General features: G+C 45.3%; 1 protein-coding gene across 3 annotated transcripts in view; it reads left to right on the plus strand.

Moving 5' to 3' along the window:
- Positions 1-14783, plus strand: part of TTYH3 (tweety family member 3) — an 80065-nt gene extending 65282 nt beyond the window's left edge. For 2 of the 3 annotated variants that reach the window (XM_076351396.1, XM_076351395.1), the window contains exons 12-14: positions 197-373; positions 1310-1385; positions 9072-14783. In XM_076351396.1, coding sequence (XP_076207511.1) covers positions 197-373; positions 1310-1385; positions 9072-9143 — 325 coding nt within the window. In that variant the 3' untranslated portion in view covers positions 9144-14783. The remainder of the gene's footprint in view (positions 1-196; positions 374-1309; positions 1386-9071) is intronic. The other variant, XM_076351397.1, reaches the window with a different exon arrangement.
- The last annotated feature ends 1840 nt before the right edge of the window (positions 14784-16623 follow it).

The following is a 16623-nucleotide window of genomic DNA, read 5'->3' on the forward strand; positions in this document are numbered from 1 at the left end:
ATGGTATCTGTGGGAGGTTTGAGTCACTGTGGTGTAGGCTGTGTTTGACACTGCCGCCCTGAGGCATCCCAAATGGGTATAAACGTGGAGGTGTGGAAGATGGTTGGGAGGTTCCTAGGATTACCATGGTTTCCTGCAAACCCCACACGTGGGGTAATTGTAGGGTTCTAGGAGGAACTTTTTCTCCTTCTTGCAGAAGCTCAGATGATGATGGGGAAGAAGAATCAGCTGCTCAAGGGAGTAGACAAACACACGATAATCTTTACAGAGTGCACATGCCCAGCCTCTATAGCTGTGGGAGTAGTTATGGCAGTGAGACCAGCATTCCAGCAGCAGCACACACAGTCAGCAATGCTCCTGTCACAGAGTACATGTGAGTATCCCGACAAGAAGGCTGTATTGCGGCTTGTCCAGGTTGCTTCATTCGGATTCCTGTTGTCGCTAAGTGCTGCGAGGCTGGCACTTTTGACCGAGCAGTAGAAAGTGATGAAGGATTTTGTCCAAAGTGTCAAAAGGCATGTTTTCTGATTTGGCATCTACTGGGAGAACGGAATAGCTTAAAAGTGCTGCAGTAGAAAGAGTTGTGTTAGACAGCATGCTCCAAAATGTGAACAGCTTTGTCCTGCAGGATTTAGAAATCCGTCTAGAGAAAAGGAGTAGAAAGTATTGTGTGAGCTCCTTATTACACAATGATTCTGATCACCAGAAGACTTAATTCATCAGACAGAGCAGTCTTGCCAGAAGATTTTAAGCCTTCTGAGAAACTGAGAGCCAAGACAAAACCTGCAGGCTCTGTCCTTCCACAATATTTGCAGTCAGCTCTGACATCTGTTGCAGTCCAGAGCTACCTAGTCCAGGTGGGATCTTCAGAGCTTACTCCAGAAGTGCCTAACCCTGATCACACTTGGACTACCTTCAGGGCCCATCTTTTTTAGGCTGGCACGTCATTTTGTTCTTCCTCTCAGATTTTGTCCTCATTTTATCTCCGTTTCTGCAGCTTGGCAGTTCTGACGCTGCAGGGAGGCAGATTTTCACACAGACCTATTTTTAAATCACTTGACATGATTCAGTGTGGGCCCTTCTGAGTAAGAGTGTAAAGATAGTGCTTAATCTGAGGAAAATAATGCTGGTTTTGTGCCCGTGTCTGAAAAAGGGGATCCACCTGGCCTGTTAGAAAATCTTTGAGGGAGACTGACCTGATACGGTAGTTCTGGGGGTGCGTATGCTCTGTCCCATGTCACCATGAGAGACCTTCTCCAGAGAAGCATGGCACGTACCCCCTGTTACCATGTGTGTCTTCCTTTCCTAGGAGCCAGAATGCAAATTTCCAGAACCCCCGTTGCGAGAATACCCCGCTCATTGGCCGGGAGTCCCCACCTCCCTCAGTAAGTCTCTCTTTACTGCTCCTCTCTGCTTCAGCAACTTTGGGGAATACACGTCTGCCACTCCTGTATACTCTCAAGGGAGCTGATTGTGCAGCCAAACACAGGATCTGGCCCATAAATGGCAGCAATTTGAATAGACAAGCCACGTCTCACCTGCCATGGAGATTAAAACCCTGCTATGCTACTTTGGGCACTGCACATAAAAAGAATAAAACTCAGTCTATTAACACTGGTAATCCTATGGGCCCAGTCCTGCCACCACTGAAGTGCATGAGTATCTTGGTGGATGACTTCATTAGGATGATTCACTTGCATGCGGTGTACTTGCTATCTGTGGCATTGGTTCCTCAAGTTTAAAAAGAAACTTGTTAAAACTGTAAATTCAGAGTTATCGCTGAAACTCTCTCCTTAATCTGCCCTAAAGAGATGGTAGGATGAAACCTTGTATTATTGTTTTTGTTGAGGTTTTTTTTTTTAAATCTTTCTTTCATAACTGTTCTGCTTTCTTTAGTATCTATTTTTGTATTTAATTTCCTATGGAGGAAAAAAAAAAAACTTTCATGGAAGGTTTTGGTATTTGGAGTGGCCTGACAGCTGTTTCCGTATGCTGGATAAAACATGGGCTTGCCTTCATGTCTGTGTAAGAACTAAACGAATCTTGCCCTCCTTCACTGGATTCTGTAAGCCTTACTTACACCAGAACCTGGAGAACATGACATCGCAGTGCTCACTAACTTGGTGGTGTGATTACAGAGGATGAGTAGTAGCATGCTTAATAATCAACCAGTCTTCAGGTATAGGTAAAGAAAATACACTCTCTGTTGCATGATTCAAATTCATGGGAAGGGGAGGAAGAGGAGGTTGGAGGATGAAGGAGTAGGAATTGTGGTGGAAACGAGGACATCACATTCATGTTTTCATTTCAAAAGGACCAGTTCATCTTGCTGTAGAGAAAGTGGAAAAGTGGAGCATTGATCCTTGTCTCTGTACTTGGCCAGACCTCTTTCAACCTTCCCAAAGAATTTTTCCTGATCCCTGGTAGTACTCTGATCGCAAAGCTCTGGTAGCATTATCTGCTTTCAGCAACAAGATGGTCCTCAGAAGAAGAGCTGATGTGCTGCACACATAGAGTGTGGCAAATGCTTTACCACTGGCGTTTCCTGTTGTAGGAAGGGCACTGGCCCTCTGGTACTGCCAAGGCATATGTTTATTCGATGTCTGTAGACCAAGGTCCTGCTTCCCCTTCCCCTACAGCTCTTCTGCTTCAGAGAAAGCACGCTCCTTTCCGCAGGGGCTTTAGTTATGCAAGAAGTTCCCTGGTTCTTCAGTAGCTGTTTGCATTAATACCCTGAGGGGGAATCTGAGTCCTGGTGCTTTAGGCTGGTTTCTGAGAGTAGATAAAGATTTTTTTTTTTTAATTTTATTTTTTTTCCCCAGAGTAACTTGACTTGGTGGCCATCAATATGAGCTATAGAGAAGTGCAGGAGCTGGGGGAGGAGGAGAGTGCAGCGCTGCACCTATAGACGAGGGGAGCTTCTCCCTAGACGAGGCAAGGAACAGGCTATAGGATAAATGTGTTTTCTGGAGGGAGATAGTAGACAGGCAGTGGAGAGAAGAAAAATACTGTCTACTCTCAGGGCAGGCAGCAGGGATGGGGGCTTTTCTGGGATTTTTAGCAGGTGGCTGAGACCATACTGAGGCAGAAGAAATTGTAACTTTTCATAGAAAATCATCTGTGGGAGGAGAGAGACGAAAAGGGAATACCAATGCACATGTCCCTGCCTCTTTGGGAGGGAGGAGAGGGGGATAACCATCTAAATAGGTTATGTCCAGTGGGTGGACAGAGCTGATATATTCCATTTAGCTTTCTGTGAACAGATGGTGAAAACTAAGATGTGATGATCCTGCTGCATTGTTTGTCCGTTACTTTTCCTGGCTTTTTGTTTGTTTGTTTTTTTTCCTTCTCTCATTCCTTCTGTTTTCTCCTTCTTGCCACGAGGCTATTCCCTTAGGGTTGTAGAGCCACCTTGTCGCTGACACACACCACAGCGTTTCACTTGCTTGCACTGTGTTTTTCATGCACGTTGAGGCTGCACTCTCTCTTTTTCTCTCTTTCTTGCGTCATCACAGTTGTATTTGGCTGCCATGGACAGTAGCAGCCATATGAGCTGGCAGCTTAAGCCCTCGGACAGTGCACGGACATACTGGTAACAGCGCCCGCAAATGGAACAGGTACTGGAAAAAAGGTCCTTCTTGCTCAACCCCTTCTCCGCTCCCAACCACTCCCTTCATCCCTGCACTGTTTATCCCAGGCCAGTGCCTTTTATTTCTTCACGTTCCTTCCCTCTGCACCTCCCACCCCATTCCCTCCTGCCAAGGGTTAAAATTAAAATCAGTTTTGCTCTGGTGCAGACTCAAGGAGCAGTACCAACCTTGCAAAGGCTTCTGGTGCACATTGCTATAGGTGCCCATGCCTCACAAAAGCTAACTCACAGCAGCTTCAACTCAGAGTCCACACTTGAGAACAGCTTGAACACTTAGTACTGAGTGCTGCTCAAATGTAGAACTAACCTTGCCCTCCAAATGCAGAATACAAGTTCTCCCCTCACAAGAAGCCATTTTCTAGAAGTAAAGAGAACCAATCTAGCAGCTTTTCAGTCGGGACTGATTGTCTTAATTCAGCTTTTGGCTTCCCTTGAGCCCTACTGCTGTTCTGTTTGTCTTGACTGGTCATAACAGCATGTGCCCGAAACCATCGATACTTACCTGCCACAAGCTTTAAGCTCCTCAGTAGGATTTTTAATTTGTTGAAAGATCCTAGCTGGTAATTGTGGCCTGTCCTGAAGAATTACTTCATTGCCTGTTAGACCTCTGTGCAGCTTCTCCTTTTTTCCTTGCATTTAAAGTCAGAAAGGAGCAAGTTTAAAAAAAACTTCCCTAAGGGTCCAGACATAAGCACTAAGATCTGTTTCATTCTGTTTCAAAACCTTTTACTGTTTTGTTTGTTCTGTGTGTGTCCAAATCATCCCACCCGTGTCCCACAGGCTCTGTGAACGGGGCCCCCTAGTACCATGTCACTGTCTGAATTCCTAATGGGCTGTAGTTGCTGATGTTCTCCAAGATAGCCAGTGTTTCTTCCCTCGCAGTGGTCCATGACAAAGCCACGTGCCTATAGAAAGAGTAGGTGGTCTGCATTAGGCCTTGTAGTTTTTTAGTTTGGTTGAATGTAGGGTATAATTAGAGCTACCAGGCAACTCACCTGGTACGAAGGACAGCGCTCCTTCAAGGGAACTACAGTCACACAGTAACTGGAAGACGTTGGTTCCAGTTGGAACAGAGGGCCCGTTGCTTTTGGCTCGTGCAATCAATCACCTGTATCTTCATTCTGTTCCCAGAAATACATGTCCATAAAGCTGCTCTTCCTTCTTTTCTGCCGTTCTTGTTGGGACTTTTGTCAGCCTTGCATTGGATTCCTTTCTGTCATGTTGCTGCTTGGTCTGCATTCTTGCTGCCTCTTGCCATTTGTCTGCCTGCTTGTGACACGCTGGGAAGGGTGCTGTCTGAACCAGGTTATCTTGATGCCCTCTGCCATGGTGCATGAATGCAAACAAACTTGTCTTGAAGCATGGTGCTAGCACCCTTGAAAGGGTCACAACTTTCTTCAGTCTTAAGTCTTGAAAAGACTGCTCTTGGGCGTCAGCTTATGGTGGTTTTTCTGCTTTTTGGTTCCTGCAGGTGGTATTGTAGCGATGTTAGATGGGTCTATTCCATGAAATAAAATATTGCTTGTGGGGGGGGAAAGTTTAGTGTCTTCATTCTGGACTTGAAATCTCCTTTGGGCTGAAACATGACCTGATCTCAGTCTGCACTGTCTTCTGTTTACCTAAGGTCACACCCAGAGTTTAATGTGGCTGTCTGCAGGGATGAGAAAAAGGCATTGCATTCTTTCCAAGACTTTAAAAACAAACAAAACAAACAGAAGCCCTGTTCTTTTGAGTTGGAAAACTGAAGTCCCTTTGAATTCAGAACCCACTGGCTGGAATTGGCTGTTTCCCTGCATCTTGTACCTCCCATACATAATGATACCCAACCCTGTGTGTTTACTTTGCTTTAGCTATTTGAGAGGTGGATCAACCTCTTAAGAACTTGAATCCAGAAGCTTTGGTCTTTATTGGATTACCTGAATAGCTCTGGCAGGAAATCAAAGTCAGGGTAGCTGAAGAGAGATACATGGGGTTTATTTAACCACAAATAGTAAACGGTTTATACTTGGAGTCATGGTTTCATATGGTAAGTGATCTTCCAGCATAGCTCAGTTAGCTGTGAAGTACTCATGGTCTGCACAGTTCACAGGAGTTAGTAGAATTTATGGTCTCTAAAATTAACTGATTATTCCCATTAAATTTTTTTTTTTGCAACCAATAATTCCTTTGTACACAGGCTATATGTGTTAAGCACCTAACTAATATGTGCTGGCAAACCATGCCTATCAAAGTGTATACCCTCAACAAGGCTGAATGTGAAGACTTTTTTTCTTTGGAGAAATAAAAAAAATAAACTTACGTGCAATCAGCTGTGTTTGTCCTAGCTGACTTGGTAAGTGACTGAGAGGTGTGCTGTGTTGAATAGCACAAGCCACCAGGAGAAACAGTAACAAGAAGTCTTTTAGGTACTCTTTTTAGGGTAGCTGACAGTGTGGTGAAGGTATGGGTTGAAACTTGTCCTCCATGCTGTTTTTGAAAGGGTAAATGAGGGTGTATAGGCACATGGGTACTTCCAGCAAGAGTACTGGAAGAATGACAGCATTGTGCATGTTCTTTAACCTTCTATGAAAGCTCCTCTTTAAAGGAAACTAAATGCAACTGCATACCTTATAGCTGTGTCAGGCACTGTATCCAGGTTACCTCAGAGTAGAGTCCAAGACCTCCTTAGCTCTGAATTGTGCTCAGGCTTTAAGTCTTTAGAATTACTTTTTAAAGGAGCTAAAGACTTAGTTATTTTAACTATGGATAATATAATTTGGTTTCATATCCATGTGACTGGCAAGTTTCTGCTGACACATCTTCATCTGCTGGCCTGTGCAGATGTTGGGATCTGTGTATTCCACAGCATCTTTCCTCTGCTTCCCAGCAGAGGATGCACTGAAGGACTTGGATGAGGGGCTACTGTCAACAGCACGTGGAGCAAAGCGTTTGTACCCGGAGTCTAATGCAGTGCCTGAAGATCCAGTGCACGCTGATAGAGCTGTGCTGGTTATGAGAGGTGCGCAGTGAAGTGTTAGCTCTCTACTTCCAGGTTTCAATCATACTTATCGTGGTCATTAAAAATACACTTCAACAGAAGGAGTAACTGGTTCAAACTGTAATGGGAAAAGGTACAAAGGCGCAAAAATCCTGAGTTAAGGAGAGAACATCAGCCCTAACTCTGACTACTTGAAGTCTTGATTTGTTCCTTGTGTTGGATTGCAGGTAGGTTTGAATGTAAAATGCCTTCTGCTTCACTGTCCAAATCTCCTGTTCCTGGTTACTTTGTTTTAGTGATGCTTAAAACAACTGTGGGGTGTTTTCTTGGTGGAGGAAGAAGTGAGTTCTTTTCGACTTCTCCCTTCATGATGGGTGTACTTTGTACATCCTTGAAATGCAGTTCATCAAGTGGCCCTTCTTGATTTTAATGCTCTAAAGAAAGTTGATGTTGCATGTTGTGTGCTGAACCTATATGACTTGTCCAGGAAGATGCACAATAACCTTCCATGATCTGAGATTTTTTTCCTAAATACCTCTTACAAAACCTTAGCACCTGCAAGTCCTCTGTTCATACTCATTTCCTATCACATCACACATAAAACCCAAATAGAAAATGAGCAATCAAATGCATTTTTCCTTCTAAGACCCTCTTCTTGGCATGATGCTTGGCTGGTAATTTCAGCATTGCGCTACCTGAAACATGCCCTACGTACTCTATGAGCAAGTTCTTTGACTCCTAAGCCTCTCTGAACCCATTGGGTTAGTCTCATATGTTTTAATAATGCCCTAAACTTTATTTCTGAAACAGTAATCACATTTAATAAACTGCATAGAATATAGCCTTAAACTGGCTCAGCTTGGTATTTTCTACATTTTTCCTTCTCACTGGCAAAAAATACATCTTAAAAAGAGAAAGAACAGATGTACCCTTTGTCTTCTAAATATAGATGCCATTTCTGGTCCAGTTTTATATTAAGATTCATGTTCTGCAGAAAGTTTTCCAATTATGGAAGACACTAAAAGGTGAGTGTGCAAATAAGCCACAGGTGTCTTCATCTTGTGCTGATGGGGTCAGCTCTGCCAAAGGAGCAGTTTCTCTCTTCTATTGTGCAGAGGTTCAGCCCGGGTCAGTCTTCCAGGGAAAACTGATAAAATACTGTTAATTCTCTGAAAACCTCTTTAGATAGCTGAGCTTTTGAGAGCCTAAAGATGCCTCATAATGTTCTTTCCCAGTGGGCAAGATAAATCATACCTCCTGGTGTGGAACTGCCTTTCAGTTGTGTCTCTGCCAGCTTTAACCGGCTATTTTATGTGGTTCAGTTTTAAAGGTGATAAAAAGTCAGTATGCTGAAGAGCACTCTTGGGAAGTAAGATGTGGGTATTACAGAATTATTCAAGCTCCAGCTGGTATAAAAAGAGGGGAAAAAAAAAGTCTGTTCTCATTGCTTGGTTGTTAGTATCATGGTAGCAGAATCCCAGAAGCAGTAATGTGGTCATGATGAAGGCATTGAACACTGGCATAAAGAGGCAAAGTCTTTTGTTCTTATTGCTGGGTATTATTTACATGCTTTTCAGCTCGTTATTCAGATGGCATATGAATGACATATGTTACCTCAGTAGCTTCTGGGAGCTGTTTTGGATTACACTGCTTAGAATAAAAAAGAAAATAAGAAAAAACAACCCCCCCAAACCAAAACAACCTCTCATCTTTCTGACTTTCTGTTCTCACCCCCAAGCTGGAGTCTTGTCTACTGCTGCATGGTACGCAGGTTGGATCCCAAACCACAGTGGATTATTACCCATCTGATAACTGTTAGCTAATATCATCTTGTTTGACGGCAGCCTGTTTCTAGCCTGACAGGGTCTGTTCGTTCTTGTGTGGAAGAATGAATCTCTCAACAATTTACACCCTTTTCTTTCAAACTGCCCATCTGTGATGCATGCAGTCTTCTGATGCCCTCATTGCTGTAAAATGCAATGCAAAAATGCAGTGTACACCCATTTTCTTTTCAACCTCCTTTTCTGGCATGGTTGAAAGCAACAACATGACCTAAGAGAGTATGAAGGTGTGAGGTGGGTTTTTACATCTGCATCATTTCCATTTCCCTCTCTTCTCCCAAGTGAAGTATGGCATATTTTGACTCGATGACTGTTGGATTTCCTTCTCTGTAGAGAGCTTGGATAAATCATTAGCCTATCTGCACTGACCTGGCCAGCATCCTTGCAGCAGGCTGAAATACGTTACTCAGGCTTGACCGTGCAGTGGCTTGTGAAGCTTTCCTTGTCAGACCAAGCCAGCAGCAACTCCTTGATACGTTTGCTGTCAATCCAGACCATTTTATGCTGGGAGGTAGTCATAATCTGTGGTTCGGTGTTTACATTAGTCATTCTGACTTACTTTTCTGTTCTGTTTGTTTTGCTTTTTTGTTTTGTCTTCCTCCAGTACACCTCCAGCATGAGAGCCAAATACCTCGCCACCAACCAACCTCGTCCAGATGCTGGCAGTGTGCATTAAAATGAAAAAGCAAAAGCAAAAAAACAAAACCCACACGTGCAGTCAGACTAAACAATGTGCCAACTGCTGTGCCCCTGTGCTGTCCTCGTAGAACAATCCTGCTGTTCTGCCCAAAATCCAGTGCAGCTCCTTCTGTTTCTCCAGTCCAGACCACCCCTCCAACCTGGTACCTGACCACTGGAGTAGAAGCCCCTTTTGAATTTAAGCCTTCACCTTGTTGTACCTGATGTGTGAGAGAGAGCAAGCACGCGCAGGCAAGCAACTGAGGGCACCCAGGCAAGAAACTGGGTCCACCTGCCTGGGGCCAACTTCATCAGAGTAGCTTATCAGAAAATGTTGGTGAATGTCTTCTGCCCCCTTTTTTCCCCTTCTGTTCCCCAGAGGGACTCGGTGAAAGATGGTGGTAGATCTTCTTCACTTCTGCAGTGGGATCAGCAGTCTGTCAAACACTGAAGAAGCAGAGGCTTGGTGCCTATGACTAGTGTACAACGAGGGAAAGCTGAGTCAATGCACGATACAGCATTCTGGGAGTCCTCTGGTCCGGTACCCTGTGTGAGGGAGGAGAGAAACCCCTGCCTTGTGGTGTCACTTTATATCCACTGTAATTTGGGAGCCTGGGGCTCTTCTAGAGCAAACCATTCCACTACCCTGGTTAACTTTTAAAAAAAAAAAAAAAAAAAATCCATTAAGAAAATGCCTTTTTCTTTCCCACTATATCTAGCATGTGAATTCTCGAGGAGGAGCAGGGGGGTCCCAGCACCAGTCAACTACCCTGTCCATTACCCTGAACCTGACCTCTCTGCTCCATCAGGGAAGCCCAGGTACTTGCAGATGGCATTCTGGGTGCTGCCCTTTACGAGGCCGACACATAGATCAAACAGGAGCCAACCACCCACTTGGTGCCAACAAAATTTTTCCAGGAAAAGACTTGTAAGACTTTATGGGGAGGTATTTTTGCACTAAAGAGTTTCAGCTCTCTGATGCTAGATCTTATTGGACAGTCAGCTTGCAAAAGCAAGAGAGACTGGAAGCACCAATGCAAGCTCTTCCTGCAGGAGTGACCTGTGAACTCTGCTGGACTTCTTATTTTCTTTTCTCTTTTTTTTTTTTTTTTAATCATAATTTACAGCACAAGGTTGCTGAACTGGCATTGGAGGAAGTTTTTGGAGCCTCAGTCCTAACAAACTCACAAGACTGTCGGTATATCTTCTTTTGTGTTCCAGAATCAGAAACACAAATGACATCTGGAGAACATTGTGACTGTCAGAACAGGTTTTTGTTTTATTCTGTTTTATTTCATTTTGTTTTCAAGGCACGTTGCTAACCACTATCTGACCTTATGAAGGCACATGTAAGGCATTTTTCTAGACATGAGGCAGAACAAGGCTTGCAAAGGGGCAGCTGGGTGCCTGCAGAGGGCAACATCCTCCATTGGTGCTGTACTTTCCACTGAAAAGCAGTGCTCCAAAGGGCACTGACAGCTTCCTACTGGAAGAGGAGACTGCCTCTTGGGAGGTACTGTCAAGTACTGTCCTTTCAGTAGGGTAACTATGATGCTCCTTTTTGTCTTTTTACCTCTGAGCAGGGGCATCTTAGCATAGCTGCTGAGCATTATAGTAAATAACTGGCAGAGTAAATAAAGTGGTAAACATCTCTCAAACTGAAGTTGAGCCATTGGCAGAGACAGTTAGTTGTCACCTCAGTGATGTTCAGGCTTGATGTCTGTTTACCCCATGTTTGCTGTACGGGGCGCAGAATCTACCAATCTGCCTTTACTCAAGTCAGTTGCCTTCTTGCAGCGAGGTAGGAATTGCTCCTAGCAGGTCGCTAACTAGGATGATGGTACCTGCTGTAAAATGGTACCAGCTCCGTGGAAGAGCAAGCTTTGAGACTCCTCTTAAGATAGAAACCACTAATAGACTGCAAAAGCTGTAGGCCAGCTATTACCATTCAAAGGAGTGAGGGAGACAGGGAGGAGGCACCACCATGCAGACAGGAAGAGAAGGTTTTGGAGAAAGCTTCACGCTTCACCATGAATCTCTGGAAGCCGGATTTTCGTGCTCAGGACTGAGTATGCCCTTTCAGACATGTTTGATGGGCTTCACACTGAAACATACCTCTGTGTTACCAAATAACAAGGGTGGGGAAATGTAGTCACAGGTGATATGGAGGGACACTGTGGCTCATGAGCACCAGGTTTTCCACCCTCTCTTAAAGCCTACCAGGAGACCCAGGTGTGCAAGCATGTGGGACGGTTAGCTTTCAGGGCTCAAAGTGTGCAACTGCTATCTGGGGGGAACTTGAACCTTCCCCTTGCTTTGAAGAAAGAAGCAAGAGCCATATAATCCTTATTAAGACAGTTGTTCTGCCATCATCTCTCCTTGCAAGGATGTGCTCAGATTGCTACTTACACTATCAATTTTAGGAGAGCTGCCCTAAGATCTGTTGCCCGGTCCTACTCGTTGAAGGCAAGTGTTTTGAAGGCTGGAGGGTGTGGGGAACCCTGTGAAAACAAGTGCTTCTGTATATTGACTTTTCTGTATACAGAATGCAGCCTGAACATGCGTGTGACTGCACTTTGGGTTGGATCTAAATTGTCACCGTGGTATTGTCTGTGCCAGCAGGGATAACGGGGGAGCGAGCCTATGCCTTTTTGTTTGCAGCATCTAATGGAGCAGCCACCTTGACCTGCTTCCTTCCAGGGTTTGGCATAGCCACTCATAACACCCAGAACAGCTTCTGACAATGTTTGGGGCTTGCAGCAAGGCACAGATGGGGAGATACGTGCTCTGTGACTTCAAAATATAACTGGAAAGAATGTTACGGAGACAACATTTTGTTCTCTGGAGGCCAGCATAACGTGACTGCTGTGTACCTTTGTCCAGCCAGCACTTCCTTTACTTGACATGGATATTGCACTTTTGTAAAGCATCCTGGGACTCTGCTGCCCCGCTGCATGCTGTGCAGAGCGCTGGATAGGAAACACAGACAAATGGGTTTCTTTTGGTTTATTATTATTATTACTACTTTTTTTTTTTTTTACTGGAACCTTGAGCAACAGTGTGGCATTTCTGCAGGCTCGTCTGAACGGATCTGCTGAAGAACAGATGGCCTTTGCCTATTCTTACGGCTGAGACATAATCAGCCTCATCCATATGGTCACATTTTGTCTGAGGAGCGGACTTTCAAAAGCCAAGATCTCCCAGACTCTGTGCCTCCCTCTCGGGTGAACAGCAGGTGCTATCTGGCGAAGACTCATCTGTTCTAGATGGCATTCATGGTTGAGGGAGTCCAAACTCTTCAAGCTGTAGGAGGTAAAGCTGTAGAGACTTCTCTCTCTTCCATTGTGTCTCTCTGTTTTTAATGTGACAAAATGCTAAGGCCATATCACTTGGTGTGTCCCAGCTGACCTTATTGGAACATTACTCATGTTACTGGTTGCTAGCAAAAGGGTCCAGAATTCAGGGGAGATGAGATTGGCCTCTGGACACCTCACTGACTGCAAAATGGAAGGCAGTTTGTCCGGTTGAAGGTGGTTGCATCAGTGAAGACACTTCATGTTACTTTTTCAGAAGCACAAATGTGGTCATTGGCTTGTCTGGTTGGCTTGGTTTATTTCCACTGCATCATCATGTGTGAATGACACTTTCTTTTGGAACTGAGAACTCTTCCAAGCACACAAACATCTCCACAATGTGAAATGTAAATAGCATGTTGGACTCTTGTGTCCAGTGTTCAAGACTGCATTGTAATTGTAAAGGAAATCAAATCAAGACTTGGCTGTGAATTTCTTGTGCTGTCTTGGGAATATAACTGTAGTGTTTGTATCCTGTATGTATTATTAAACTGAGTTCATTTTATGTGCTGATAAAAGGGTTCAAGCTAAGATTTTTAGCGTGCATCCATGTATCCAAATGTGAAGGATGGAGTGCTCCCTTCCCCTCCTGTCCTTTTTAAGTTTTCTCCATTTGGTAGGTGTTTAATTTTCCGTGTACAGTCATCTCAGCCAAGATGCAAGGATGTTCATTTGAGTGCTTTGAGGGGGACACAGTGCATGGGGTTTTAAGTGATCCTAAGATAGGATTTCCATAGCATTTCCCTGAAAATACATTAAAAGTTTGGCCTTTCTGAGAGTAAACCATTTCTCAGGGGGCTGCCTAGCCATCGCTCATGAGAGCTTTGGGTGCTGCAGGGTGATAGCAGACAGGAGTGGGTGGATACCTGTAAGAGCGAGGTACAGGTACCTGTGCGGATAAACCCATGCTTGACTTCTGGTCCCACCTTCTCTTCCTTCTAGCAGCAACTGAAATACCATGCTGGGCCCTTTGAAGAAGAGAGCGGCGTCTTGGCTTGTTGATTCTAGCCACCCCACCTGATTCAGGAGTAGGTGGGTGGGTTTTCCTTTAGCTACGGAGAGGAGCTGTCTTTGAAGTACTTCCTACCTGGGGACCAAGGAGAAGCCAGGGTCTTCCCCGACTCAACAAGTCTGTTAGTGTAACTCAGTGAACATCTCTGGGTGGGAGGGGAAAAGCCCTCCAGGGAGATACCAAGGAGTAGATCTAATGCCTTGAAAGAAGACACCTGACAAGACTTAATCTGTACCTTTAACCAGGTGGCTTCTTTCATCACAGTCTACTCCCCTTTTCTAGAAATTATTTGTGTGCATGCTATGGATGGCTTCCCTAGTCATTCCAGAAGGCCCCGCGGAAGCGTGGGATGTTTTGGTAGCAGTTCCTAGATGGCTAGCAAGTGATCTGTGCTTTTGGGGGGGAGTGGGGTCTCCTGCTGAGCCGTGATGGTGAGCCTGTTGCCCAGCTGGGAGAGAGAAGGGATGGGTTACTGGTGGCCTGGGGCTCCCGGGTGCTCACCCAGCCCCTGTGGCTGCGTGCGTGAACAAAGTGGAACATAAATTGATGTACAACCAGAAAGTTCAAAATACTCCTTTCCTAAAGAGGAGAACTGTAGCATGAAGCTCTTAGGTGCTCTGCATATTTGATACCACATTGCTCCTCACTATGCAATTCACAACTTCTTTCTTCCTGTTCCTCCTCGAATCTCACACCAAGACTTCTCCAGTGGCCCCTGCCCAGGAGGCCACTGAAGTCCCAGAAAAGCTTCATTTCTTTCATTGTCCTCTGCATTGGGTCCGGCTGCCCAGCCATCACGTCGCGTGCCTCAGGTCCCTTGTTAACGGGAGGCCCCATGAGTTTTATTCGCATCATTCAGAGGGAAGTTTATTTTCTTGGACACTGTGCACAGAAACCTAATGGTGAACATGTACCTGGCCTTTTTGTAACTTTTCTGTTTTTTCTTCTTAACCATAATGGTTGTATATCATACCACTTTATATACATATATAATATATAAATATATATAATTTTTTTTAAAACTTTGGACCTGCTAGTTTCTTTCAAGTGTTCCTGCACTTACCCAAAATGTTTTTAAATTGTGAGGGTTAAAGAGGATTGAGCCCATTTTTGTATCTTTACTTTTAATTCTGTAGTTCTATTGATTGTAATGTAGCTATTTTTTACTGTAACTTTTTGGTTTGCAAATACTAAACAAAAAACCTAAATGTAATTTCTGTGGTTTCTATTCAGCTTGGGTTTCATGTTTTAAAAATAAATGATTTAAAACCACTGTTCCTATTTATTGATTCTTATTTTCTCTCTTTTTTTTTTTCCCTAGTTCATAAACCTGCCCGGATTTTTTGTTACCTTTCATACATTGTGGTAGATCCATGAAGTAAGGATGGTTAACAGAGCCACAAAGTCTAATAGCTAGTAGAGGGTGGAAGGAATAGGAATGTGAGTGCCCTGTACTACAGAAATCAAGTTATTAGTGTCAGTCCTGCTGTGTGAGATGAAGTGTGTGCACAGGTATTAGCAGGGCTGCTTTCTTCCTTTGCTTATAGGTCTTGGACTGATCTGGTTGCTGTTAGAAATCATAGACTTTGGGATTTCTAATCCAATTTGAAGACTGGACTGTTAAAATTGAATTGGACAGCTTCAAAAGAACCTCTGAAGAAAAATGATTGATACGGACATTTCCTTCAGGGGAAGTTGTGCTAATCCTGCTTTAGAAACGATGTGGCTTGTACCCCTCCTGAGGATCTGTAGCTGGGGGCCTGGGAGGCTGAGGTTTGGCGGGGGGGAGGCTGGATGGGGGCACGGAGCCAGGCTTGATGCCTGATGTGGGGCTGTCCTCGTACCGGGGACCTCCGGGGGCTACTGGCACCCCTGCAGAAGATGCTGGAGCAGCTGGGGGACGTGTACATCAGCCTGTGGAAATGTTCACCCTGCGCATGGTGCCATGGCGTGGGATACCCCCCCACACCGAGCCCCCTCTGCTTCTTTGCTTATGCTGGAGCAGCAGCGAACGCAAGCGGTTCATTTTCACCAGCAGAAGTACAAGAGGTGTGGGAAAATGGGGGTGGGGGGCGTGGGGGGGTACACCACCAGCTCAGCCACTGCAAGGGCGTCCCTCTTCAGAAGACAGTGAAATGTATATATGTGCCTTCGGTAGTGTCACACGGGGTGCCGGAGGAGCTGGTGCAGCTCAGCGTGGGCTTGTCTTTCTCGGCTCTGCCCCAGGCTACTGCAGGTTTCTTTTTAGTTCTTCATTTGTACTGCTCTCTGATCACAGGCCCACTCTGCCGCATCTCTAGCAAGTAGTGAACTAAAACCTTTACCTTCCTGTAATTCTCTTGAACCGTTTTCTGCCTGATCCTGCCAGTCAAATCAAGGGATTGGTCTCCTGCCTCCGTTCAGCGCTTTTCTTGCCCCTGACCTCAGCCCTTTGCTTACCAGCTGCGGGTCTTTGGGAAACATTCCCCCCCTGAAACTGCGGTAAAGCCAAACATCTTGTGCTGCCGGCTGCCCCTGTGCCTGAACTTGCCCCCTAGGACTGGGGACGGGAGGAGCAGAGCAGCTCCTCATGCAGGAGTGCAGGTCTTTTGGGGGGAGAGGAAACAACTGTGGGGCAGGAGGGGGCATGGAAAAGCCCCTTGGCAGGGTTTGGTGACAGCAGGTAGCTCCAGCAGTGCTGACTGCTCTTGATCCAACCACGGGTTAAAGCAGAAAGCTCCCAACCTACCCCGTCATGCTGTAAGGACCAGGCTGAATGTCCTGGATGTCACCACTAAGTGGCAGAGCCAGTTTGAAGGCCACTGAGAGGGGACCGCATCCTGCAGCCCTGCGACCTGAGCTGGGCTCCTGGGCACCCTCCTCCTTGGTGCTGCTGGTCCTGCCCCGCTCCCTATGGGAGTGTGCGTGCACAGGTATCTCCTGTTTCCTTGGAAGGCTGGACTGGTCTAAGCAATAATTTAACTCTGCCTTTGTTAATGCTGTATTTTTTTAAGTGCTGTGTGTGTTTGTATGGCTGAAACCCACACCCTTGCTCTCGAGTCCGGCCCATTGGTGCAGTGCAGAACCACGGAGGGCTTTTTGCTGCCTTTCACCCTCATGGTTGTGAATCTCAG

This window comes from Aptenodytes patagonicus, chromosome 13 (assembly GCF_965638725.1).
Source record: "Aptenodytes patagonicus chromosome 13, bAptPat1.pri.cur, whole genome shotgun sequence".
Classification (NCBI taxonomy): Eukaryota; Metazoa; Chordata; class Aves; order Sphenisciformes; family Spheniscidae; genus Aptenodytes; species Aptenodytes patagonicus.